General features: G+C 34.3%; 1 protein-coding gene across 1 annotated transcript in view; it reads right to left on the bottom strand.

The window, feature by feature from the left end:
- The window catches only part of PHF14 (PHD finger protein 14), a gene marked incomplete at its 5' end in the record, with an annotated part of 157476 nt that extends 136721 nt beyond the window's left edge, over positions 1 to 20755 (bottom strand). The window contains 3 exons of the mRNA XM_008063504.1: positions 12361 to 12498; positions 15721 to 15832; positions 20596 to 20755. Of these exons, the coding sequence (XP_008061695.1) occupies positions 12361 to 12498; positions 15721 to 15832; positions 20596 to 20755 (410 nt within the window). The remainder of the gene's footprint in view (positions 1 to 12360; positions 12499 to 15720; positions 15833 to 20595) is intronic.
- Between the last annotated feature and the right edge of the window lie 5524 nt (positions 20756 to 26279).

The raw sequence follows: 26279 nt of genomic DNA, 5'->3' as shown, positions 1-26279 counted from the left end.
TGTCACAAGAAGGAACAATAAAGGTAAGCAATCCATGTAGTTTTTATCTAAGTTATGTCAAAACCATCCATGTCATTTTTTAAATCTTAGTATGGTGGGATTTTACAACTCAAAGAGACAAAACAAAAACAGAAAGAAAATTACTAAAAAAATAATGTGTCATTAACATAAGCACAAGAGGCAAATTCTGTAGTGTGATATCCACAGATGTCCAAGTATAGTACTGTGTATAAGAGCACAGAATTTGGAGACATAAAAGTCTGAATACAAACTTGGCTCTACCATTTACTGACTGTGAAACATCAAAAAAGTTGCTTAACATCTATGGGCCTCAGTTACCCCATTCGTAAAATAGGTTTAATTATAATTACTTCAGATGGCATTAAAAATAAAATATAAAAATGTAGGTAGGAGACTGCACACACACACGCACACACACACACACACACACACACACACACAACACACACAGCTGCTTTCTCATTACATGCTCTAAATTTTGGTGACAGAGATATTGAATGGAAAAAAAAAGATTATACTGAATCTCAGCCCAAATGCCCAGAACTAGATAATTATTCTGATGTTTTAAAGTAAGAGAGATTACATTTGAATTATTAGAGATAGGGTTCATGCTTGCATAGAGTTAAGCATTAACTAATCCAAGACTAGCTTAGGAAAAATTTCATCACTGCCCTAAAAGAGATGTGAAAGGGATTAAGCAGCCCAGGTAATTTTTTAAGTTAATTAACTTGGGATTGGAGACAGTCAATTCTAAGTGTAGAATGATCACAAAATTAATGGAAATTGATTAATGGAAAGGAAAGATATATCAAGGAAACACTTCTAGCAGAAAACTGTCTTACAATTCTCCCTTCTTCCCATTGGTATTAGAATCCTATGAGTTTTTTACTGGGCACATGGCTACCCTGCTAGAAACTATAGGATCCAGCCTCCCCACAGTTAGGTGTGTACATGTAATTAAGTTTTGGTCAATGTGTGAAATTCCTAGACCACAGCCTAGAAAGAAAGCTGCCTACACCTAACCTGCTCTTTCCTCCTTCTAATGAGGTGGAACTCATCTTTGTGTGGCAGAGTGCAGAAGACTCAGGGAAGGTAAAGCAAGAAAGAAGGGTTCTGATCGCTAGAACCCCTGAGTAGTTAATTAGCCTAGAATTTTATATTATGGTGAATTCAACTTCTTCCTTGCTTAAGCCACTAGGTTATATGGCTATGTTTAACTAGTTAAACTAGTGTCTGAATTAATGCTTTGGTTGACATGGAATACACCTTCAACCTATTCAGAGAAATGAAGTTTTTAAGATCCTACTCCCAATGGAAAATGGAAAGAGAAAAACATCTTTCTGAATATCTACCATGTGCCAGACACATGTGCTTTTTATATATTATCTCATTTAACATTCACCACTATCACATGAGGTGGGTTCCACCATTTTAACATCAATTTTACAGATAGAAATTTATAGATAGAAAACTGAAAACCAGAGAGGTCAAGTTACTAAATCAAGACCCATGGCCAGTATGGAAGATCTGCCTTTGTGAAACACTACCTGATTGTCATCAGATTCATGTAAGAACATTTCTAAACAGAGGTTACTAAAGCCCAACTCTGGAGTTCTGACACAGCAGACTTAAGGCAAGGGCTTTAAGTGTACATGGCTTGAGAAGCAGTAATAGTAAACATGAGTGAAGGGGACCTAAAAGATGATAGAAAATTCTAAAACACAAATATCTGCTGGAAGCAGAAAGTAAATGATGGAGCCTGTGAGAACTGCAGGGCCTATGGTAAACTGGAATGCCCCCCATCAAACTTCCAAATTCAAGGTTTTCTTCCAAACACTATTTCTATCAAACAAAATGTTTCTATGAGTTAAATTTAGATTGTAGGTCTCCAGATTGCATGGTTTGGTCCAGAATCTTAAAATGTTTTTTTTTCTTTAACAAAGCTCCCTGAGGAATACTGACACAGCAGATTAAAGGTGCATAAACTAAAAGAAAATTGAGAGTCTTGTACATTGAGAACCAATTGGCAATTATAAAACTGTACATTTTAAGAATATAAATATGCTTTATTAGTATTTTAATAGTAAAATTGAAGTATTTATTGAAACCAGAAAAAGCTAAATACTGTAATGACCTAGTGGCATATCAAATTTACTGTCTCAATTATACACTACCACTGCTCTTGTCCACCCCATCTCAGTCATCTAATTTCCCGATTAAGTACAGACTCGGTACTTTCTCCATAATTTCTGACCTAACTTGTTATTTCACTGGAAGGAGGGAACAAAAAAAAAAAAAATTTTAAGCAATGAAATGAGAACTTCTGCATCCTCCAATCACCACTTGCACCAATCTATCTCACCTCTACACATATCCACTGCCAATCCTGATGTCACTACGAGTGAATGGTTCTGTCTATGGTTCCCTCCATTTGTACACTGATGTCATCTCCTCTCCCCTACTGCCTCCACAACTCTACCTCTTTCCCGATTCTTCTTGTCCCTATGGGATCACTCTTTTCAGCATACAAATATAATGCAATATCTTTTAAAACTGTCAAGATCTTCCTTTGACTCCCATATGCTGTCCCACTTCTACACTTCCCCTAAAAGACAAAGTCTAAAAAGCCTATCAACATTAGCTACCTTCGGTTCTAGTCCACTTCCAAGTTTTCATCACTACCAACAACTCCAATGAATAGTTCCTGTCAAGTAAAATATGACTTCCAATTTCCTAAATCCAAAGGTGATTTCTCAACCTTACTCATTTGACACAACCGCTCACTCCCTCTTGGAAACACTTCTTCACTGAACCCTGGGACACTATCCTCTCTTAGTTCTCTTTTTGCATCACTAATCAACTCTTCAGTCTCCTTTGTAGATTTCCCCTCCTCTTCTCAACCTTGAATGCCTAAGTAGCCCATAGCCCAAGGTCTGACAGCAGGCCTATTCACTTATTCTTTCTCCAGGTAATTTAATATAGTCATTTTACCATAAATACTATCTATACCCTGACAACTCCCAAATCCGTATCTTTAACCCTACCTGCTCTCCTAAACTTCAGATTAAGATAGCCACCTATCCACTTGACACATCCACTTAGATGTATAATAGGAATCTTGAACCTTACATAATTTCACACCAAGTCTGCTCTTCCTGCAACCTTCTCCATCCCAGAAAATTACAACTTCATTCTACTATAAGCTCAAGCCAAAAATAAGTCATCTTTGATCTCTCTCTTTCTATTATATACTCTGCAACCTACCATCAAACACCTACAAAAGTTATCATGTCTCATTACCTCCATCCTAAATAAAGCCTGCTATAACAGCTTCCTAACTGGTTTCCCTCCTTTGACCCTGTGGTTTGTACTCAATACAATAATCAGAGTAGTCCTTTTAAACTGCCAAAGTCTATCTACCCTATGCAAAAAACTCATGGCTTAAATCCAAAGTCCTTCTAATATTCTCCTACATATTGTGGCCTCTTGCTACCTCTATGATCTTTTCCCTTCCCTCTCACCAACCCAGTCCCTAACTCTGTTACAGCCACACTGATCTACTTGTTGATTTTTTTTTTTTTGAGTTGGAGTCTCGCTCCATTGCCCAGGCTGGAGTGCAGTGGCACGCTCACAGCCACCCCAGCATCAACCTGCTGGGCTCCGGCGATCCTTCTACCTTAGCCTTCTAAGTAGCCGAAACTACAGGTGTGCGCTACCATGCCCAGCTGATTTTTTATTTATTGTAGAGACGAGGTCTCACCAAGTTGCCTGGGCTGGTCTCAAACCTGTGGGCTCAGGCAATCCATTCGCCTTGACCTCTTAAAGTGCTGGGATTCCTGGCTGAACCACTGACCCCAGCCTACTTGTTGATTCCTAAACAAACCAAGCTGTTCCCACCTCAGAGCCTTTGCATATGCTGTTCCAATGCCACTGAAGGCTCTCCCCTCAAATATCCACGTCACCCATCACCTCCCTTTCATAACTGTCACCTGATTAGACAGTCCTTTCTGGCCTTCCCCTATAAAACAGCATTGCCCTAACTCCATTACTCTCTAAATACTTTACTCTGCCTTATATGTCTTCACAGTACTTAACACCATATATGTCTTTACTTTTTATTATCTGTTCTCTCCCTAGCTGCCACTCAAATGTGAGCTCCCTTAAGAGTACACAGTTTGTCTGTTTTGTTCAATGCCATCTTTACAGGGTCTATTACAATGCTTAATACATAACAGACCAGTCAATATACCTGTTGAATAGATATGTTGAATGAATGACATTAAAACACATTAGTTTGTTACCTTTAAACAGCTAGAGAAAAGAGATAAGCAAAACATGTCCAGCTAAAGTTTCTGATTCTTCTTCTTCCTCATACTAGGCACTTGCAACATCTTTTAATGCCATTTTGTATGGTTGCTTAGCATCTTTGTGTTTACTATTCAACTTCACCTAGGTGACTATTGTGCCTTACAGCAATTTTTATGCTCCCTGATAGGCTCCTCTACCACAATACCTTGCTTAGTCCCCTGAACAGGTACTCAGCCATAACAAATGACTGACTTCACTGAGTATTATGAGTCTACATTGAAGTATAAACTTCAGTTTGTTAAACAAAGCTCAGGTCACCCCTTAACACAACCTGGTTTTGGAACATCAATTCAATGATGACTGCTCTATTCATGTTCCACAAATGTTTGCTGAGTTCTATTTCTGTCACTCCCAACTAAAGACATTTATGACTATTTCTACTACAGTTGTAGTTGATTTCTCAAGGAGTCTTGAACTAGTATCTGAAATACCCAGATGATGAAGACCAGGAAAGAAAAACTGTATGTGTATATAAAACTAGATTCCAAAAGAGAAAAATAAATTTGACAATGTACATATTTCTGTACCATAAATAATACCATGTCTATAGCTGGTCAGTATTTCTTTCTAGAAAAACAATAGGTAACCAACTTAGCTTTGTTGATATCTTTGACTCAGGTATGCCTAAGAATCTGTTTTACAGTTGACCTGGTTTGTGAAGGAATTGTTTCATAATTTGGCATTTACCACCTGGTCATTTTCCTCTAACTTCTGTGACTAAAGTTTGGGGTTTCTTTTTTTCATTTTTTTTTTTACTATGACAAAATATGCATAACACAGTGTACAGTGTAGTGTTATTAAATGTATTCATAATGTTGCGCAACCATCACAATTATCCATCTCTATAACTCTTTAAATCTTGTGAAACTGAAACTGTATACCCATTAAACAATAAATTCCCATTCCCACCTCTTCCCAGTCATCCCTGGAAATCTCCATTCTAATTTATATCTCTATGATTTTGAAAATTCCAAGTACTTCATATAAGTGAAGTAATAAAGAATCTGCCTATGACTGGCTTACTTCACTCAGCATAATGTCCTCAAAGTTCATTCATGTTATAGAATATCGCAGAATGTCCTTCCTTTAAAGAGCTGACTAATATTCCATGTATATATATCTCCCTTATCCATTGGAGATACATTCCAAGACCCTTAGTGGATGCCTCAAACAGCACTTAATCCTATACATACTGTTTTTGTCATATACATACAAACTGAAAAAGTTTACCTTATAAATTAGGCACAGTAAGAGATTAACAACAATAATGATAAAAAAGAACAATTATAACCATTTATTATAATAAAACTAATGTGAATATGTTCTCTCTGTCTTGCTCTCTCTCCACTCATCCCTCAAAAGACCTTATTGCACTGTACTTACCTATTTTGGGACCATTTTGACTATGAGTAAACCAAATAAAATCAAGCCAAGGAAAGCAAAACCATGGAAAATGAAACTGCAAGAAGGTAGGACTATTTTCTTATCTATTCATTTTCTTATCTATTTATCCATCAATGAACATTTCATTTACTTCCACCTTTTGGCTATTGTGACTAATGCTACAATGAACATAGGTGTGCAAATGTCTCTAGGAGACCCTGTTTTCAATTATTTTAGCTATATACCCAGAGTGGAAGGCTGAATCTTGTGATGATTCTACTTTTAGTTTTCTCAAAAACCGTCATATTCTTTTCCATAGTAGCAGTACCATTTTTCATTCCCACCAATAGTGCACCAGGGTTCCAATTTCATCACATCCTCACCAACACTTGTTACTTTTTTTGAGAGCAGTCATCCTGAATACTCTCAGTGAGAAGTGTTATCTCATTGTGGTTTTGACTATATTTCCCTAAAGATTTGTGATGCTGAGCATCTTTTTATGTGCATACTGGCCATTTGTATATTTTCTACCAGAAATATCTATTCAAGTCCTTTACCTGTTTTTGAACCAGGCATATATATATATTTATTTATATTTGTATATTTATATTTAATATATAAATATATTAATATTTTTATATAATAATATATATTATTTTATATATTGAATAATATCTATATATTAATATAAATATAATGATATTTATATAGAAATAAATGTTGAATTTTAGGAGTTCTCTATATATGCAGGATATGAATCCTTTATCAGATATATGATCTAGGGCTCTAAGATTTTCAGAATGGTAAATGAACACTGCCTTCTACTTTAAGTCACCAGAAGCATTCGCCCCTAACAAGAGAATCAGCCTGTCCTTGGAAGCTGTCCACTAACTTTTCCTTCCCAGCTATGTAAGTCCTAGGTGGCACCTTTTTTCAATAGAAGATTGTTTAACCTACACTGAAAATCTGCTGCTGAGTGTAGTCACCTTCGCCATTTATCTTAGTTAGGTCTTCTGGATAAAATGCTGTAGCTTCTCCATCAGCACTTGCTGCTTCACCTTGCACCTTTAGATTATAGAGATGACTTCTTTCCTTAAGCTTGTGAACCAACCTCAGTTAGCTTCAAATCTTTCTTCTGCAGCTTTCTCACCTCTCTCAGCCTTCACAGAAATTGAACAGTTAGGTCCTTCTCCAAATGAGGCTCTGGCTTAAGAAAATGTTGTGGGTGGTCTGATCTTCTAACCAGACCACTACAACTTTATCATTCACATGTTCACTAAAGTAGAACTTTAAATTTTCTTCAATAACTTTTCTTTTACATTCATAACTTGCCTGTTTGGCACAAGGGGCCCAGTTTTTGGTCATCTCAGCTTTCAACATGGCTTCCTCACTAAACGTCATTCCTAGATTTGATTTTAAGTGAGTGTTCACGTGAAGACTTAGAGGTCATTGTTGAAGTTATTAACAGGATTAATTGTAACCCTTTGCACTCGGATGTTCCCTCTGAGAGGTCATCATAAATCCAGCAAACCACTCAAAGTTCCTCTCAGGGGACATAAAGAGACTGCTGGTGATTATACAGGACAATCTCATGTCAGTGCAAATTTTTCAAAAATGCGCTGCCCACACCACCTTAAAGTTTTCCATTCAAATTATATGAAAAAAGCAAATAAAGAGATGGAATATACATGGAGATATACATTTTTTTAAAAATCAGCTGTCATTACATAGAAAGAGAATATCCTTTCACATCATCTTTGAAAAACAGACTGGATAATAAATTACATTTTATTAATGTGGGAGGAAGAAAATGAGACTACATTGTCTATTCAAATAGAAAAACACCAGGTGGAAAAACCAAACAAACTACTATTGCACAACATGTATCAATGAACCTGCAAAGCATTTCTGCTGGTGACTGTTTTACAGTTAGCATATATTTAAAAACATATAAGATATAAAATTTTGATTTTTTGTCATAAATAAGTTTCTCGATATCCAAAAGTCCATTATTAGCCAAATATCATAACAACAAAGTAACTGTTATACTATGCTATACTATTTAATATGAAGTCATTAGTTTTTCAATATTTTGTAAAAAAGTGTGATCGAGTTGCTGGTAGGTGACTCATGAGATGTCTCTGAGTGCAATGGATTAATATTGTTGTGTCTCAGGGAATGGGGTGGCCTGAGTAGAGGGAGAGACACAGGAAACCCAGTCAGTGCAGCAGTCAGAACACATGCAACATTTATCAAGTGAGACATCCCACATGGTTCAGTTCACAGTGCCCCAAAACAATTATAATAATCACATCAAGGATCACTGATCACAGGTCACCATAACAGACATAATGATAACGGAAGGGTTGAAGTACTACCAAAATGTGACACAGAGACACAAAGTGAGCACATGCTAATATAAAAAGGGCACCTAGAGTCTCGCTCAACACATGGCTGCCACAAACCTTCCATTTGTAAAACACACAATTCTGACAAGTACAGTAAAATGAAGCACAATCAAACAGTGCAGGCCTATAAATCAGTGCAAGGAAAATGACTTCTGTTCTTAGGCGGAAAACCATCCAGGGAAACAAAAAAAAAGATGCTTGGGGCAAGATGGGGTGAATAAAGAGGGTAGGGCATGGCGGTCAGGCCATATTTGGTCAAAAACTGCTGAACGCTCACTGTGGTGTGGGCAGGTATGCTGTCATGGTGGAAGAACCAATCACCTGTTTGCCACAAAAAAAAGTTCACTGAAGGAGAATGCAGCATCTCACAACGCTATCTGGTACGCTGATGTCAACAGGTTCCTAGAACACTTATGTAGAAAGGGAAGCCTGTACTACAACAGGCCTACCCTCCAAAAGATAATTCCAGTTCTTTGGAGGGTACTCTCTAGTAGCTTCTATTCTGGAGAAAAAAGGCTGGCAAACTACAGCTTGAAGTCAAATTTGGCCCTATTTTGGCAAATGAATCTTTACTGGAAAGCAGCCGTGCTCATTCATTTATGTATTATCTATGGCTGTTCTCAAACAACAATAACAAAGACAAGTAGATGTGATGTAAACCATAGGCCTTCAAAGCTAAAATATTTTCTACCTGGGTCTTTGTAGACAATTTTGCTAACCTTTGCTCTAAAAAAGCAAGAGTGGAAGAGTTAGGAAGTTGCTATATTAATCCAGGTAACAAAAGATGGCTTTGGACTAGGGTAACAGCAACACAATTAATTAGCAAGTAGTGGACATAGTCTAAAAATATTTTAAAAATATAACTGATAAAATGTGGCATGTGAGAGAAAGTAGTGAGTAACTGTCATAAGAGAGAATCTAGAATAATTAAAAAATAAAGCATAAATTATCAAATGCCTAACATGGCCACATTAAGTCACGAAGTTTCCATATCAAATGTCTAAATTTAAGCAATGTGACTTCTTTACAAATCCATTAAAAATTATTTGATCCACCAAAAGTCCAATACTACAATCATTTTCTTGGCAATATTAAGGCATCAGTTCAATAGCCAAAGATCTAATTTGAACTCTTGAAATCTAATCCATGAAGGATTGTAGTTCACTAAATCAAAAGTTGTAGAAAAAAATTACAAAATCTACAAATAATTTTATGTTTCAAATATAGTTTTCTACAAAACAAAGTATAGCAATGTTCAACAGTAGCAAAATTATACTTTAATCACAGAAAAAACTACTATACAGTATAGTTGGAATATAAGTAACCTTAAGACTAATTATATAATGGGAAACGTAATAATATTTCATTCAACATAACTGAATCTGTACTATACTTCAGTTTCAAAAATAATATATGTTGTGTTGTAACATGATTTTATACATCCTTCAATAAGACATGTGTCACAACATGCTTTGATTATTTTTAATCAATCTGGAATATTCATAGAGTGGATCGCAAAGAATAGAAACTTCATATAAATTATCCCCAGTGAGATAAAGCACTGTCAAAAGGCTATAAAAAGACATAAAAAATATGGTAAGTCTATACAATGCCACAAATGAAACTGAGATATTTACTGTTTTTTCAATCTTTCTTTAAAAGCCTGCATAAAACAGCCAAGGAAAAGTAAGAAATACAACTTGATAAAGCAGTCTTTAAAAAAAACTTCCTAGAAAGTCTGAAGAGAACATAAAACTGAAATAGAAGGCAAGATATGCTTATGAATAATGGGTCTATTTTAATTATAATGTGCTTCTTAACTTAAAATGCTATTATGTGACTCCTAATGTTCAGAAACAACTGTGCAGGATTAGTCAAGAGATTCATTTAATAGAATGATTCCTATCAAAAGCAAACCTCATTAGTGTTGACTCACACAGTGGCTTAGATTTGGAAACACTGCTCAGAAACCTTTCTAATTTTCCAATTATCTGTTTATAACAACAAACCAGGAGCATATGCAAATATACTTTAAATTATATCTCTCCCAAAAAGAGTACACTGAGTGAGAAGGCTAATAGTGCAAAAAGTCACATTTTTATTATTCTAGCATCCAGGACTCCTGCCTAGTCAATCAAGGGAGGCAGCAAGACAAGGAAGAAGCCTCAGCCCAATTTCTATCTCCTGATGTATTTCAAATTTCCCTGTCAGTTTTCCTAAATTAGCTCACAAGTACAGATTACAGACCACAGATTATAAACTATTTAGCTTAGTACTATGTTTTGTTTGTTTCATTTTAACCTGTGCGCCTTAGATGGATCTGGACTTTCCAAATCACTATAAACTCCATTATTACCCATTGTCCCATACATGGTTGCTTCACACATTTTTGTTAATTAACTAGTTACCATCTTCCCAAAAAGGATGGTGTGTGGTGCTATACAAAGGGATCCAAACTACCACAGTATAAAAGACAAAGCTCTCCATAAGTTCTAAAAGAAATGGTTACAAAAGAATCCTATATATTGCAAAGTTCAACATTTTCCAGGGGTAGACAACTAATGTTAACCTACAGATCTCCTGACCCAGATATCTGCCTAGGATTTGTCTCTAAGTCTTACTTGCATTGCCCCTTTGCACTTCTACCCACCATCCTGAGTGTAGCCATAACTACCCACACAACCCTATTGTATAAGTACACCTCCATGTCTACCTAGTAGCTACGAAAAAGGTCACTGTTCATCCAGTACCCTTCATCAATTTATCAAAGTTCAACTCCTCAGATTCACAGACTGGAAAAAAAAGCAGCTATATGTATCAAAAATACAAATGCTATAAGATCCAATTATTCATAAAATGTATCCCTCAAGATTTTCTTCATCAAATTATGTTATTTTCTGGAGATAAAATTAATGTACAAAGATAAAAGTCCAGTATAACAAACATTTTTATATGACACTGAAAATTTACTCAATTAAAGAAAAAGAGGTTTAGATATTATTATAAAGCTATCATGAATATACAGCAAAATTTACTGGATACCACTCAGTTACTAAGTAAGAACTTAAAGAATCAACTGAGCCTGCTCACATGATTATATAACACAGTTAAAAATTACTGAGGACTGGGCACTATGACTCATGCCTGTAATCCCAGGACTTTGGGAGGCCGAGGTGAGAGAACTGCCTGAGCTCAGGGATTCAAAACCAGCCTGGGCAATTTGGTGAGACCTCATCTCTACAGTAAATCAAAAAATTAGCCGGGCATGGTAGCGTATGCCTGTAGTTTCAGCTACTGGGAAGGCTGAGACAAAAGGATAGCCTGAGCCCAGCAAGTTAAGGCTGCGGTGGCCATGAGTGGGCCACTGCACTCCAGCCTGGGCAAGAGTGAGATTCCGACTCAGGAAAAAAAAAATTATAAAACCCAAGGAGTTTATGTGAGTTATATTTTTAGATACCATACTAGCAATTAAAACAGAAATTTTTAAAATATTTGTTAATTTATTTTAAAATAATGAGTTAATTACATAAACATACATTTTTATTAAAATAACTATAATTTACACACACAAAATTTAGTGAGGAGTGTGTTACTGTTTCACATTTTTGCAAATCTCTTTCATGTCTAGATAGCTGATATAAAAGAACACAGTTGGATTCTCAAAACTGTTTCTGTGTATGTTATATTGCTGTATTGTATGTTATCTCTGGAAATCTCCCCTATTATTCATGAGAAAACAAAGTTTTAAAAAGTAAATAACATTTTTATATTCTTTTGAAAAAAGTTTTAAACTCAGACTACTTGAAAGAATCTTAAGGAGTCCCTCAAACTCTCTGATCCTTACTGTATATTCATATTTTATGAATAAGTGGATCTTATAACATTTGGATAAAGTGCAATACTGATACTTTAATACTTTAAAACACCTTGGATTATTTTTCATTTTATCTATCAGATCTCACCATAAAAATTTTTAACACGTTTCCAAATGCCTGATTAGCTAGAAGACTGAAAAAGCTAATAAATATTTACTCTTAAAGTTTTAGAACAGTGATCTCGGCAAAGACTTTAAGAACAAATTTTAAAATTTCTTTTATTACTTATACCTGCTATAGGACATAGTAGAGTCATAAGAAGTCTTATGAACATATTCACCAACTATGGGTCTCAATAAACCTACCTCTTCTGCCGCTGCCTCTGAAAGCAGACCTTCTTTCTGGGCACAGGTCACATGGAAATAGGCTCTGCACATCCCGGCATCACAGCTAATGCAAACTCCAGTTCTAGCAAAGCGAGGGTCTTCACAAAAGCTACACTCCTACAATAACAGGAAAACTCTCAGAGGAAAGACATTTTCAGAACAAAGACTGCATTCTCATCTGAAGCATCCAGTAAATATTTAAAATGCTAAAGAAATACAAATAGTGAACCAACTGTGTACCAACACAAATGATAATTGTAAGCAAGCCAAGAGATTATATAAAAAAAGTAATTATCTTATAGTTCTAATAAACAAAAAATTGACTAATTCAATAATGACAATAACAAATAACAATATAATCATAATGGGTATTATTTGAAAACTTAGTATGTGCTAGGCACTATTCTAAGCACTTTACATATACATATAGTCCCCAATTTACAATGATTCAACTTAGGATTTTTTTACTTTACAAAACTGCAAAAGCAATGCATATTCAGTAGAAACCATACTTTGGGTACCCATACAACCATTCTGTTCTCCACTTTCATAACAGTATCCAAAAGCTACATGAGATATTCAACATTTTCTTCTAAAACAGACTTTGTGTTAGATGACTGTATTTGAAAGTATTGGCTAATGTAAGTATTCTGAGCATGTTTAAGCTATTATTTTCACTAGGTTCTAAAGTGTGTTAAATAAATTTTGACTTGATATTTTCAACTTACAATGGCTTTATTGGGGCCTAACCCCATTGTAAACTGAAGACCATCTGTACAAATACGTGTAATCATTTAACACAACTACTATGAAGAAGAGGTACCATAATTATTGTCAAGTTACACATGAAAAAATTGAGGTGAAACTGAATTTAAAACCTGCTCAAAATAACAAAGAAAGTAACAAGAAGTCAGACTCCAACCCAAGATAATCTTACTTTAAAACCCATCATTAAGCTATGCTAACTTTTAAATGATATAATATTGCTTGAAAAATAGAAGGAAATAAATAAATGACCAGACAGACTCTAACAAAGAATCTAGGCACTGCAACCTAGAAATCTTGCATTTTTAAAATAACTTTAAGAGAACTAAAAGTAATATTAGGTGAAACTGATAATAATATATAATTCCTTCTATACAGAAAAGAAAAAAATTAAAACTAAAGTATGAACTGTTGAAATTACTCCAAATCTTCTCATCAAATTAATTTTTTTCTTTTAACTATCTTAACAAAAGAGAGACAAAAAAACTAGTCCCAAATATAAACTGCTCTAGTAATTGGAATCTTTAGAAAAGAAAAATCTAACTAAATTGTGAAAGATTACCAGTGAAAAATTAAAAAACTATTTAGTATATGTACTCTAGTTAAACAAATAACTATAAAGAAAAATGTTAAAATTTTAAGAGATACTAAAAATACTGTTTTAATACTAAAATAGTGACTACATACTGGGCAGACAGAACCTGACTGGACATCAAAAATGAACAAAAAAAAGCAGGAACAAGATTCTCATATAGATGTGAAAAAACCCCCAATCCTGACATTCTACTGACTATGATCTTTTACTAATAAAAGTAGTGGCAAATAGCAATCTAACCATGAGGGAGAGACAGAGAGAGAGAGAATGAGAAAAGTACTGGCAAACAGTAATCTAACCGAGAGAGAGAGACAGAGAGTGAGAATGAGAGAGAGAAAAGGAGGGAGAGAAAGAGAGAAAAGAAAAAGAGAAATTAAAATACTTAAAGGATGTCAACACCATTAACAGAAATAAACTGTTTTGGATAACTCCCTGAGTGGGCAATTTCATGTAATATGTTGAAATTGAGCAAGCAATTTCAGAGTAAATACAAGGAAACATTTCCTGACAGTAGAATCTTATTAGATTATAAAACTATCTATTAAAGAAAATAGAATCTTCCTCAATTGCCTGAATCATTTAAAATGCTAGGAAACTAAACAACTGAAAACACAGGGGAGAACATAATTCCGATTAAAAATGGTAGACAATGTGGTCCAGAAGACTGTCCCAGTTATAATTCACAATTGTATTTAATTTTGCAGATGAGCTACAGAGTATATAATTTTCAACTCCACTCCCCAGTGATATCTTCTTAAAGCAAAAGAAGCAAGAAGCCATTGTTTCTGTACCCAGAATCGCATACAAAGTGAAATTTAACTTAGAAAACTTCCTTATAACTGATCAAATTTTTAAAAAAGGAAAAAAGGTTCAACCAACCACAAGAGCCAATTAGTCATTAGGTGTGTAACTAGAAACTTTCCACTGGATCATGCCTATATAAGATAAACACATCGCTGCAGCCAATTAAGTACTATGGCTCCATATCAGCCTATACGAGCTCACTACTAATGCTGCTAAAGTAGAGCTCCCTGAAACTCTTTTGGTTTTGAGTGCTTCCCAATTAATAAATCTTTGTATGCTCAAAAAAACTCTGTACATTTACTCTGTTAAATGTACAGGCATACATCAGAGATAAAGCAGATTCAGTTCCAGATTACAACAGTAAAGTGAGTCACATGAACTTTTTGGTTTTCCAGTGCATATAAAAGTTAGGGCTGGGCATGGTGGCTCACGCCTGTGGTTCTAGCACGTTGGGAGGCTGAGGCAGAAGGATCACTTGAGCCCAGGAATTCGAAATCAGCCTGGGAAACATAGCAAGACCTCGTCTCTACAAAAAAATCAAAAAAATTAGCTGGGCATGGTGGCGCACACCTGGAGTCCCACCTACTTAGGAGTCTGAGGTTTAAGGATCACTTGAGCCCACGAAGTCAAGGCTGTGCTAAGCCACGATCATGCCACTGCACTCAAGCCTGGGTGACAGAGTAAGGCCTGACTCACAAAAAACAAAACAAAAAAACCTTATAATCTAACAAGCCTGAGAATCATTTGCGAGGCAGAAGGTTATATGTAGTCATGAAGATAAAACGAGTCACTGAAATCTGTATAAAATAAAGGGTGCTTCTTATACTCTTTTTAGTAATTTTGATAAATTTCACTTTAAAACTAGAAATCAGTTCTGCATTTGATACAACTTATAATACAGCCTTTGGTCTATGTACTAGGCAGTGTAAACAGTGCCAGGGAAATAGCAGTCACACCAATTATCATTGTACCCCATGTGTTATTCTAAATTAAGAATACATGGAATAATTTATACCTATTTGCTCTCTAAAAAGCTACTATCAATAAAGTGATTTAATGCCAAATAGCATGATTACTAATAAATATTTCTGTAGTCAACAATTATATAAATAAAAAGTCATATAAACTAACAAGCAAAAACTTCCTCTTTCAGACAATCAAAAATACTGTCTCACCTTGGCACCATATTTGGAATAGTTCATTTCTGTGAGTGTTACTGGTCGTAATTTGTCAATATCTCCAAAGGCTACTCCAGGAACATACAGGGCACAAACAATATGAACCCATCTATAAGGAGAGAAGACAGGAGTTTGCTTTCATGAAATTCCCACATGGAACACAAACACATAAAACATGTGCTATCTAAGAATACTACTGAAAGAATTCTGTAATCAAATGTTAAAATCTCCCATTCTCAGGAACATAACTGAAGAATATGAAACATATAGAATGATAACACAGTTACAGAAAAAAGGGTTGCACTTAACTTTCCCAGCAGCTTAATCAAAACTGAGAGTTAACAACTATAACTGCCTTTCACTTAAAATTCACTCACTGTATTTTGCAGTTATCTACTATTCTTAAATATTGGCATAAAGCTACTATTCAATTGAAACAAACATCATTTTCAGATGCATAGAAAGGTATTCACATTCATTCCTTTAAGCAATTCCAGAATAAAGGATGCTAATTTAAGAACTGTGAGGTTATGCTGCAGTAATTAGGTAAAATTGCCCTATCCTGTTAGGTCCCTTCCAATTGCTGTAATATTTAAGAACACATCTTATAACAGTTTTGGTAAACAGTTTGACTTCCTTTCTTCCCAGGTTAAAACATGCTGCTGGAAGAAGGTACAGAACGTTAATATAATATAAGCAAGTTACATTTTCCTTCACCTCATCTGTTCACCATACAACCTATGGACTAAAATCTATATGCCCCAAATATTTTTAAAGTCTGGATGATGCTTTAAGACTAAACAAAGAATGCTCAGAATTTCAACACAATGAAAAAATAACAGAAAGAGTTGGTTCTAACTTCATTTTTTAAAAACTGCTCTGAGCCATTTTTAATATACTTGGCACCCTTTCTGTTTGCTTGCAACCAAACAAAATGTGGGATCCCTGACTTTGAAATTTAGACAGCATATCTATATCACTTTTGTAAGAAAGAGAGTAAAAATGAAATGACAAATCACTATTAACTTGCAAATATATTAACAGCAAAATCTGCTTTATCACAACTTGAAAGACTATGAATGTCACAGGATTCTGGTTTTGTGATGCATTATGAGTCTTAAAGGACTAAAACCAAGAATCATCTACAGAGGTACTGGGGAAAATGTTTAAAATCTTTTTTTTTAAGTTATCTTTTTTTATGGGAAAAAGTCTAAGGCTTTGAGATTTTCTTGATAGAACATTTTAATCCAACCTCCCAAATGCATCCTGTGAAGTTCAATATAAAGATACACATCTTCAACAAGCGGCTGCTTTCTCAATTTAATTTGCGCAGTTTTTTCATGCTCCATTGATGTATTAAATGTCGCTGTACTCTGTAGGAGTTTATCTCTGATAAACCCAACAGCTGGCTGCTTGCTTCATACTGACCTTCTTAAAATGTTTTAGTATAAGTCACACAAGTATTACAGATTTAAACTTCCATTTCAGTGTGATTGGCACACAAGTGCATCATTTCTTCTAGCCACTCATGTGAGGATACCAACTTGAGTCCTTATTAAAATACATATTAAAGTCAATGAAAATCACAGCCAGGATGATTTTGGTTCTTCTTATAATCAGTTGTAAATAGTTTTGTGTTCATTTGTTTAGCTGCACATACTTTAGAACTTTGTAATTAGGACAAATCTGGAAATCAAAAATTTCCTCTTCCTTGTTACCATTGATTTTGTTTGGAGCTATCATGGCATGTTGATTGGGGAAAGGAGCAGAAAACAAGTATCACATAAAGCTACCAAAAACTGTGATTCTAGTATAACTAATTAATAACTTCTTTTAAATTCACATATTTTAACAAAGCAGACTAAGAAGAAAGATAGTTCTCAAAAGATCATCATATCAAAATGGAAACCATATTAATCAATAAAACTGAATTTTGAAATGCCCTGTGTCTGTGGTGGCTTTACAGAATATAAAACAAATTCCTTTCCAGTATGTTTCTTTCATTCTCCCATTCAGTAATCAATTACTAAGTTTCTACTAGGCACAGAACACTACAAAGGCAGTGTGAAAGTTATAAAGATGCATATCAAGTACATATAGTACAGTATCTGGCTTGTTGTCTTCATTCAAGAAATGTTAGCTACAAGAAAAAATAAAAGCCTAAAAGCTTCTGGTCAGAGGGAGATTGTGACTCTCATTTTGCATACCAAGAATCGGTTTCAGAAGGACTGAAATGATTTTCAAATATAACAAGGCTAGCAAATAATAGAACTGAGACTTACTAACTCAAGAGAATTTTGAAGAAAAAACAAACTGAGAATTAAGGAATTCAGTGCTGCCTGCCACAGCAACCATAATATTTATTTTAAAAATTTAGGAATCTAGTTCCTAATTTCACAACAGACTGAATGACAACCAACAAAGAACATAAAGGACAGTATGTCAAGATTACCTACAGTCAGATTTAAAAGACCACACAAAACAGGATAAAATACTCTCTATAAGATAAAAAATAAAAAATTAATGACAAGAATGTAATGGTGGTTTTCTTACATAAAATCACATCATAGTCTATGTAGAGCTGGAGGTTCCCATGAAGAATAGAGGGAAAGAGTCATGTTGATAGAAGTCAACTTCAAAACCTTTTTCACTGTTTACATACGTTATCCTTTCTTTTCCCCTGCTTTCTATTTGAAGCTAGAATACTAAAAGGCTTGTTAAATTTTCTTGGCTTATTATGCCTTAAATCAAGCTAGTATTATTGCATTCCTTCAAAATATATCAAGGCCTATAATTTCCTCTACACCCTATAGGTAAGCATGGACATCAACATATGCAAAGTGTCCGAATGGTATATAAAAGAATTTCTGTCAGGCTGCACCATCAAGGGAGACATCCACATATGTAATATCCACAGGATCCAATATAAATATCTCTCAGGAAATCTAAATGGGTGAAAAGACCTCCTTTATTTTCATTTCAGAAACTACTTTACAAGTTGCTTTGCTGGCTATGATAGTATGAAGAAACCATTACAGTTTTTCAATAGAACTTTTACATTATTAACAAGAAAAAAAGTAAAACAAATTATCTTCCCTAAAAGGAAACTCTGTGTTTTCCAAAGCACTCTTACTTATTTCAACTCTCAGGATTGGAAGAGTTACCAGAAAAAATGTATGCATCAGCTAGTACTCCGTGACAAACTTAACTAGGGAGTTCAATGCTGGTATCACAAAAGCACTAGAAGTAGCAGCAGCAGCACTGGGGGAGTAAGAAGACATCTACTAACCATTCACTATGTTCCACAAACTGTGCTGTTTTACCTGAGTCATTTCATTTCATCCTCTCAACATGCTAAGGAAACTGAGGCATTAAAAGGTTAGATCACTTGCCTAAAATCATAAAAACAAAGACCAGAATCAAATGTAGGCAATCTAACTTACAAGTATACACTTTTAATGCTTACTAAACTCCCTAATTCTAGGCTAAAGGCAGTCCAAACGTAATATAATGCCCATGTCTATGACGTAAGCCACAGACTCATGTCAACAAATCAAATCATGTTATATATTCATATTATTTTTAGATGGGTGGTGAGGAAACAGAGTTAATATTTCCAGTCATTTTTCCTGAACATCATCAACACAGGGTTCTCCAAAAATTCCCTAACAGATTCTAGGTTATCCCAGCAATCTTGTATGCCAACATTTCTCAAGGTCCTCCTGTACTCTAATTGAGAAAAAAATGAGAAACATAGTTTTTACTTTACTAAACTAAAATTTATTAAGTAAAAAAGCCTATCCTATATTTTAAAACAAAATGTGTCCTATCCTTTTAAATGCCAAAATACGGGAAATGATGGTGATAATAGAGACAGATTGTTTTGTTGTTCTTGTTAAAATATAAAGTATGTTTAATAAAAATAATGAAATATTGAAATATGTGGCAAAATAAAAACTTAAGTAGTCCCCTCTTACATTATGGAGGAAAAGGAAGTGGAAGACAGGGATCTCCATAAAATACAAAAGGTTGAAAATCACTTATATTCAAATTGCAACCCCATACAGTAGTCTCCTGAAAAGAACATAAAAGATGGCAATGCTATTATGATGACAACTGCTCATATGTGATGAGTGTGAATGTAGTAAAAGAACACAGTTGTTTGTGCTAGTTGTCAATGTACTGTCTTCTCAGCTCCAAATTCATGCTTTAATAACTACTCTAAAATGATGGACAGTTTCTTCAGCAAACCCCTACACGGTGAGCGTGACACTCAGTTCAAGGGTAACGGACAGAGGAGGAGGAAGAGGCTTCTTAGCAGAGCTGGTCGGAGTCCAGAGGGCACCCTTTCAATCTTGCCATCCCTTGGATAATCCCCCTCAGTCCCAGGGTATTCTTTAGAGTTCCTTTGTATCTTACGGTTTACTCTTTTTTTATCATAGCTTAATAATTCTTCATATTAAACTTCTTTATAAATCACTGCATAAGTTCTGTCTTATGCTCTCCAAGTCAGACAGATCTAGGTTGAAATTTGACTGTTCAAGCATGTGCCTTGAACCAATAAAGTATTTAAATATTCTGAGGCCTGGGCACTATATCTATAAAATGGGAAACTATACCACTTGCCTCATCATGTCATTATTAAAATTAAATGAGACCATGGGTATAAAGGTAAATGCAGGTACTCAATAAATGGTCGTTCCTCCCCCTCTTTCCCCATTTGTAGACTATTGGCCATTCACTCTATGCCAAGAAGCTAGAAAGAGGCAATCAAATGAAAGTGTGCAACTCAGAATCATAATGAAAAGAACAGGGTAGTCAAAAGGAGACACATTATAAAGCAGGCATATGAACCAACATAATCATGACAACCTTCCAGCATCTGTCTCCTTGAAAATTCCATCCTGATTAGGACATAGTTCACAGCTAGGAGAAACACCACATTTACAGGCATCACAGAACCAAGGTTCAGTGGAATTTTCAGAAGCTGAACTCATAATAGAGTCACTCTCTCCATCAACTCCATAACAACCTAAAAAAAAAAAAAAAAGCATGATTAAACAGGGATTATTTTTTAAGCTCACATTTATAAAATCACAAAAGGAAATGAAAAGAAAAGGGAAGGGAGGAGCGAAGAAGACTGAAAAACACAGAAGTAAAATCATTTTACTAAGATATTATTTATTTGATATAATATATACAACAAAATTTTGAAATAGTTTTAGTCCTACTAGAAAAGCACTAAAGATGAGAAAATATTTAATATTTTTTTAATTTTAAAAATATATAAAAATGTGAGTTGTCATTTTAAAAAATCAGATTAATGACCTATTGGTTAATAACTATTTATCGAACTCCCTTTGTACCAGGTACTAGTGTATAAAAGAAAAGGCACATGCAAAACAATCACATAAACAAAAAAATCCTCATACATTTGCAAATGCAAGGATTATTTTAAAAAATATAGAAACTACATGCACATATAAGCTAAAGTTACAAGAGAACAATTTCAGAAATTCAGACTAGTGTTCGAGTTACAGTCACTACTAAATCAATTTTATCTGAGGTATGTAATCTCTGTAAAATCTAAAATTCTCTGTCTTCTGTGAAAATTTATCCATAACTGAAATGGATAAAAACAACAGGTCATTCTCTTTTATCCTCCTCTCATTCACTAAACTCTATATTCTGAGAGAAGTTACTTCAATTATTTAGGGAGATAATATGATAAAACATCTTTAAAAATCCTAATTTAGCATAGTTCTTTACATTATAGAGTAGGACACATTACCCTTCAACTACCTTCCAATTATCAAAAGCAAACAGTTTTTTCAAACATGTTAATGTGTGAAACCGTCACCAGCATGCATTGCAGGTTCATTGATACATGTACAATAGTAATTTGTCTTATGTCTTCCACCTAGTTTTTTTCTATTCCAATATACAATGCAGTCTCGTTTTCTTCCTCCCACATTAATAATATGTATTTTATTGCCCAGTCTGTGCACCACTGTAAAAGCACTTCACACATTCTCTTTCTATATAACATCAGCTGATATTTTTTGCATATATCTCAGTATATATTCCATCTCTTTATTTGTTTTATTGTACAATTTGAATGGAAAACTTCAAGAAAACATACATTTTTTGAAGGAAAAAAAAGTATGCTGGCATAAGCCTACCCATTTTAATCACCAGCAATCTTATTATAATCCTTGAGAGGGGGCATCCAAGTAGTTTGCTAGATTTAGGATATCTCCTCTGAGGGGACAGCCAAAGTGTAAAGGTTTAAAATTCCCAAAACTCAGTTTTGTCTATACACTCAGCACTGATGAAGCTCTCAGTGCCTGACAAACCAACCAAACTTACTAGTAAGCAGTATCACATTCATTATCACGAATTATTCTTTCTCGATATCATACCTTCAAGTTTGTATTTGTACCAACAAAGTATTGATAAACATGAAATCCAATAAAGGGGAATTGAAAAGTTCTGAGAGATGATTTCATCCAGAGTACAAAAAACCATGCTGAACAACTGATGGATTACAATAAAAAACACTTCTCTACTGAAAACAGTCATAACTCCTAAATAGCTTTCTTTTTTCCACATGGTACCAGACAGACACCAACTTCATATAATCTAACTTCTCTTCTTCTAAAAAGAAAGACATTACCTTTATGCAAAACATCCTTCAGAGAAACAATTTAATGCTATATAGTAATGAAATCGATTACAATTTGATTCTAGTCCTGATGTATACCCTTGTCACATATAAGTTTGGGCATTTCTCTAATCTCCTTAGACCCATTTATTACCTTTCAAAATAAGTGATTTCTAAAGATAGCCAAACATCAACCATCCAGGATATTTCTGACCACGTTTATTCCAAAAGAACAATCTTAGCATCAAATTCTAAGAGGCACCCAAAGTAATCCCCAATAAACAGCCACTGTGAGAAACATATATCAGTGATAATCATTTCTCAAAAGGTGTCACCACATAGTAAGTTTATATGCATCCAATGTAAGATCATGTGATTCTCTGAACTGGTTAAACACTAAACAGACACCCAGAGCCTAAAATGGAGAGTAATCTCTCACAACTGCCAAAGATATCCAAATTAAAATAAATAAATAACTATAGTATATAAATAAATAAATACTGAGCCAAACAAATCACTCATGAGAAAGAAAAAGAAACATATAAAACTACTAAATAACTTTAAATCATCAACATTAATTCACTAAATGTCATTATAGGTCAATGTAATTATTTTATTCACAAGACACTAATAAATAATTAAAATAGCCTAAAAGTAGGCAGAAAACTAAAATGTTGGTTTGTAACTATGACTTATATAAGCTGCCTCGCAAACCCTTAATTATTGTTATCCTTACGCTAGTCAAAGGTTTATAATAGTGAGCTTAAATATAATCTGAAAGTCATGTAAAAGAACACCAAGGAAAAGATTTTAAAGGAACTAGATTATAGCACATAAAAGAATTGCAAATGAATAAAAACTCATTAATTTCTCTAATGTGTTTAAATTGTGGTTGACAATCATCACTTTATTTTGATATACATTTTAAAATGTACAATCCATAAAATTTAAAGGAAATACAGTTTTTTTCTTAGGATCCATTATTATTATTTCCAATAAAAGAAAATGTTTCCCACAAAGGTGCCAGTAAGCAAAGTGTTCTATTCAAAGAAAAATCATAAAACAAAACAATAAATATAGTCAATCTATTCTCGCAATGGGTTACACAAAACCGCAAGAGGAAAAAACTCTATTTTTTTCACAAAATAATACTCCTTTAAAAACAAATTATTTCAAACTAGATAAAATCCGTATTCACACAAAGCAGATAACTACCAAGAGAATAACACCTAAGAAGTGCTTTACAACTGACTTACTTCATTCTGCAAAATCAAGGTAAGTCACAGCAGTTCATTTTCTAAAATACAAAATTTAAATTCTGCTCTGAAAGAACATAATACACATGACAAACATGCACATTTGCACAGAGTTTTAAACCTCCTGCAGTTTCAGAAATGACTTCTGAGTTCCAATCCTAGGAAATGTCTCCTTTTAATGAGGAAGCCTGATAATATGGAAGCTCAAAGAATACCCAGCAAGTGGGTTTTTCTTTCCCAACTTCACTGCCCCTGAAAAATGACCCACATGGTGTCATCACCTTCACAGAGTTGGTCTGCCATTCCTGTTGGATTTACTGAGCACTAAACCAAAGTTCTAGCACTTTATATCCACTCTAATCCACTAATGACTAAATAAATTTTAAAATCTTTTTTTCTTTCTTCCATTCAAAAACGTAAGTATGGAGCAAATTTCTTTTTCATATGGGTAAACATGTAAAATAAAAATTATATAAACATATAATCTCAATTCATATGTGTTAATTGTGTTTTCAAATGGGCAACACAGCAAACATGTTTATATGGCCATTTAATTAGAATCAACTTCTAACTAACATATGCAATCTACACAAGTCATATTTAAGAAAAAATAACATAAAATGCATTCACAATTGTTTTAAATTGTACCAAGGTGTGGATAATCCAAATCAGTGAAAATTTTTCCCATTCAGCTTTTCACAAGGAAGCAGGCAGACTTGCAGTCTTCTACCTTCTAGCTAAGTTAACTTTGGATAAATTATGAGGGAGGCACCCCAAAAACCCCAGAAATTATCTTTTGGAGAATGGGTGAAATATGGGCTTCCCCAGCTGTTAGTGTTCCAGAAGCCCATCTGCATCAGTGTACCAGCTAGTGTTGTTGTGAGAGGCTGCATTTGGCTTCACTGAATTGACCAAAAAACAGCATGATCCCTGTGCCCCACCCTCCCTATTCACCAAAGCTCAACCCAAATGAGTTTTCTTGTTTTCCCAGATGAAAAGTACTCAAAGGGAAACATTTTGCCGATGTGGAAGAGGTGAAACAAAAAACAGCAGAAGTACTAAAAGGAGTCAAATGGACAAGATCAAAAATTGTTTTGAGCAGTGGAAAAAGCATCTTAATAGGTGTACTGCATCAAACAGAAAGTATTTTGAAGATCACTGAAGTTTAAATACTTAAGAATAAATCCACAATTTTATGAATAAGTTCTGGATTTTTTTGGGGGGATCCTCCTTCATAAATCTCTGAGGCTTAGTTATCTCATTTGTAGTTTGTGTCTATACTAACAGCAGACTTAAAAATAAACAAATGGGGAGAAAACATCTTCTAGTGCTTTATCTAGTTTAATGCATAGCAACTAAACCAGAGAACAGTTGCTGGTAAGCATACCACCTCATGTTCTGTCATGTACTATGACACATACCTGACTTTTTCTTCAGACACAATGCAATCGGTATACCAGGATAAGTGACATCACATTCAGGGGTATCTTACTATTATAAGTCAGTTACACCCACTTGCCACAAAAATGTTTAGACTAAGTGACAGACTGTAGCCCTCAGATTTCAAAAAGAAAAGAGAATTATTTACATCTAGGTGAAGTGAAAACTCTGAAAACTAATTTCAGTATACAGTTAAAAACTTAATAAAAAACATTTGGGGTACTATCTTTTAGCAAAATCTCGATTTCAAAACTTCTAACTATGATTACATGAGGATATGCTTTAAAAAAAAAAGAAGAAGAAGAGGAAGAAAAAAGAACAGCAAAGGAAATCTAAAAAAATACTAACTATGGTTGCCTGGATAGAAGGACAAATGTTTTTTTTCCTTCTCTCTGGTCAATAGTTCTCACATTTTACTTACTATCCATGTATTGTATTAAGATGAGCTAATAGTTTTATCTAAGTAAAGCATTCAAGAATTTCATATTCAACCAAAAAAAGTTTAGGAAAATTTGTATGGGTAAATTACAATATGAAAGTCGGTCACTTTAAGCACCTGAGCTTAAAAAGAAAACTAAACAAAATACTCTAGCAACACTAACTTTATATTACACTTTAGAAAATTTCCTTTTCTCTGGATTGATTTTTAGATAAAAAATCATTTTAAAACTTAAAAACTAGTGGAAAATGATCTACAAGTGTTGACTGTATAAAAATTCTGAACAATGAAAACTATCACAAGTTAAAAGGTATAGAACAGAATGAAAAAAATACTTGCAAGAATGGAAAATACTTGCAACATATGTAACAAAGGACTAACATTAAAAAAAAAAAAAGAATTCCAATAAAGCAATGAGAAAAAGACAAAAAGAACCTATTGAGGAATGACAGAGGAAGTGTGCAGGCAAGCAGCTTAAAGTAAAATGCAAATGGCCACAAGACATCAAACCTCATTTATAAAAGGGAAAATACACATTTTAATAAAGAGACTGTATCCAAAAGAGTAAAAGAAAATTTGCTAACATGCAATATAATCAAGTAGTTGGTAAGAACATAAATTAGTACAGTCTTGATGCTCAATCTGGCAATGGTTTTTTTGGGTTTTTGTTTTGACCAGACTGGAGTGCAGTGGCCGCTCCCGGCCACCACAGCCTCGACCTGCTGGGCTCCGGCGTTCCTTCTGCCTCAGCCTTCCG

The sequence above is a fragment of the Carlito syrichta genome, unplaced genomic scaffold, assembly GCF_000164805.1.
Source record: "Carlito syrichta isolate Samal-C Ts95f unplaced genomic scaffold, Tarsius_syrichta-2.0.1 Scaffold306890, whole genome shotgun sequence".
Lineage (NCBI taxonomy): Eukaryota > Metazoa > Chordata > Mammalia > Primates > Tarsiidae > Carlito > Carlito syrichta.
Note: the sequence above shows the minus strand (reverse complement) of the source record. Positions and strands in the feature narration are given on the sequence as shown.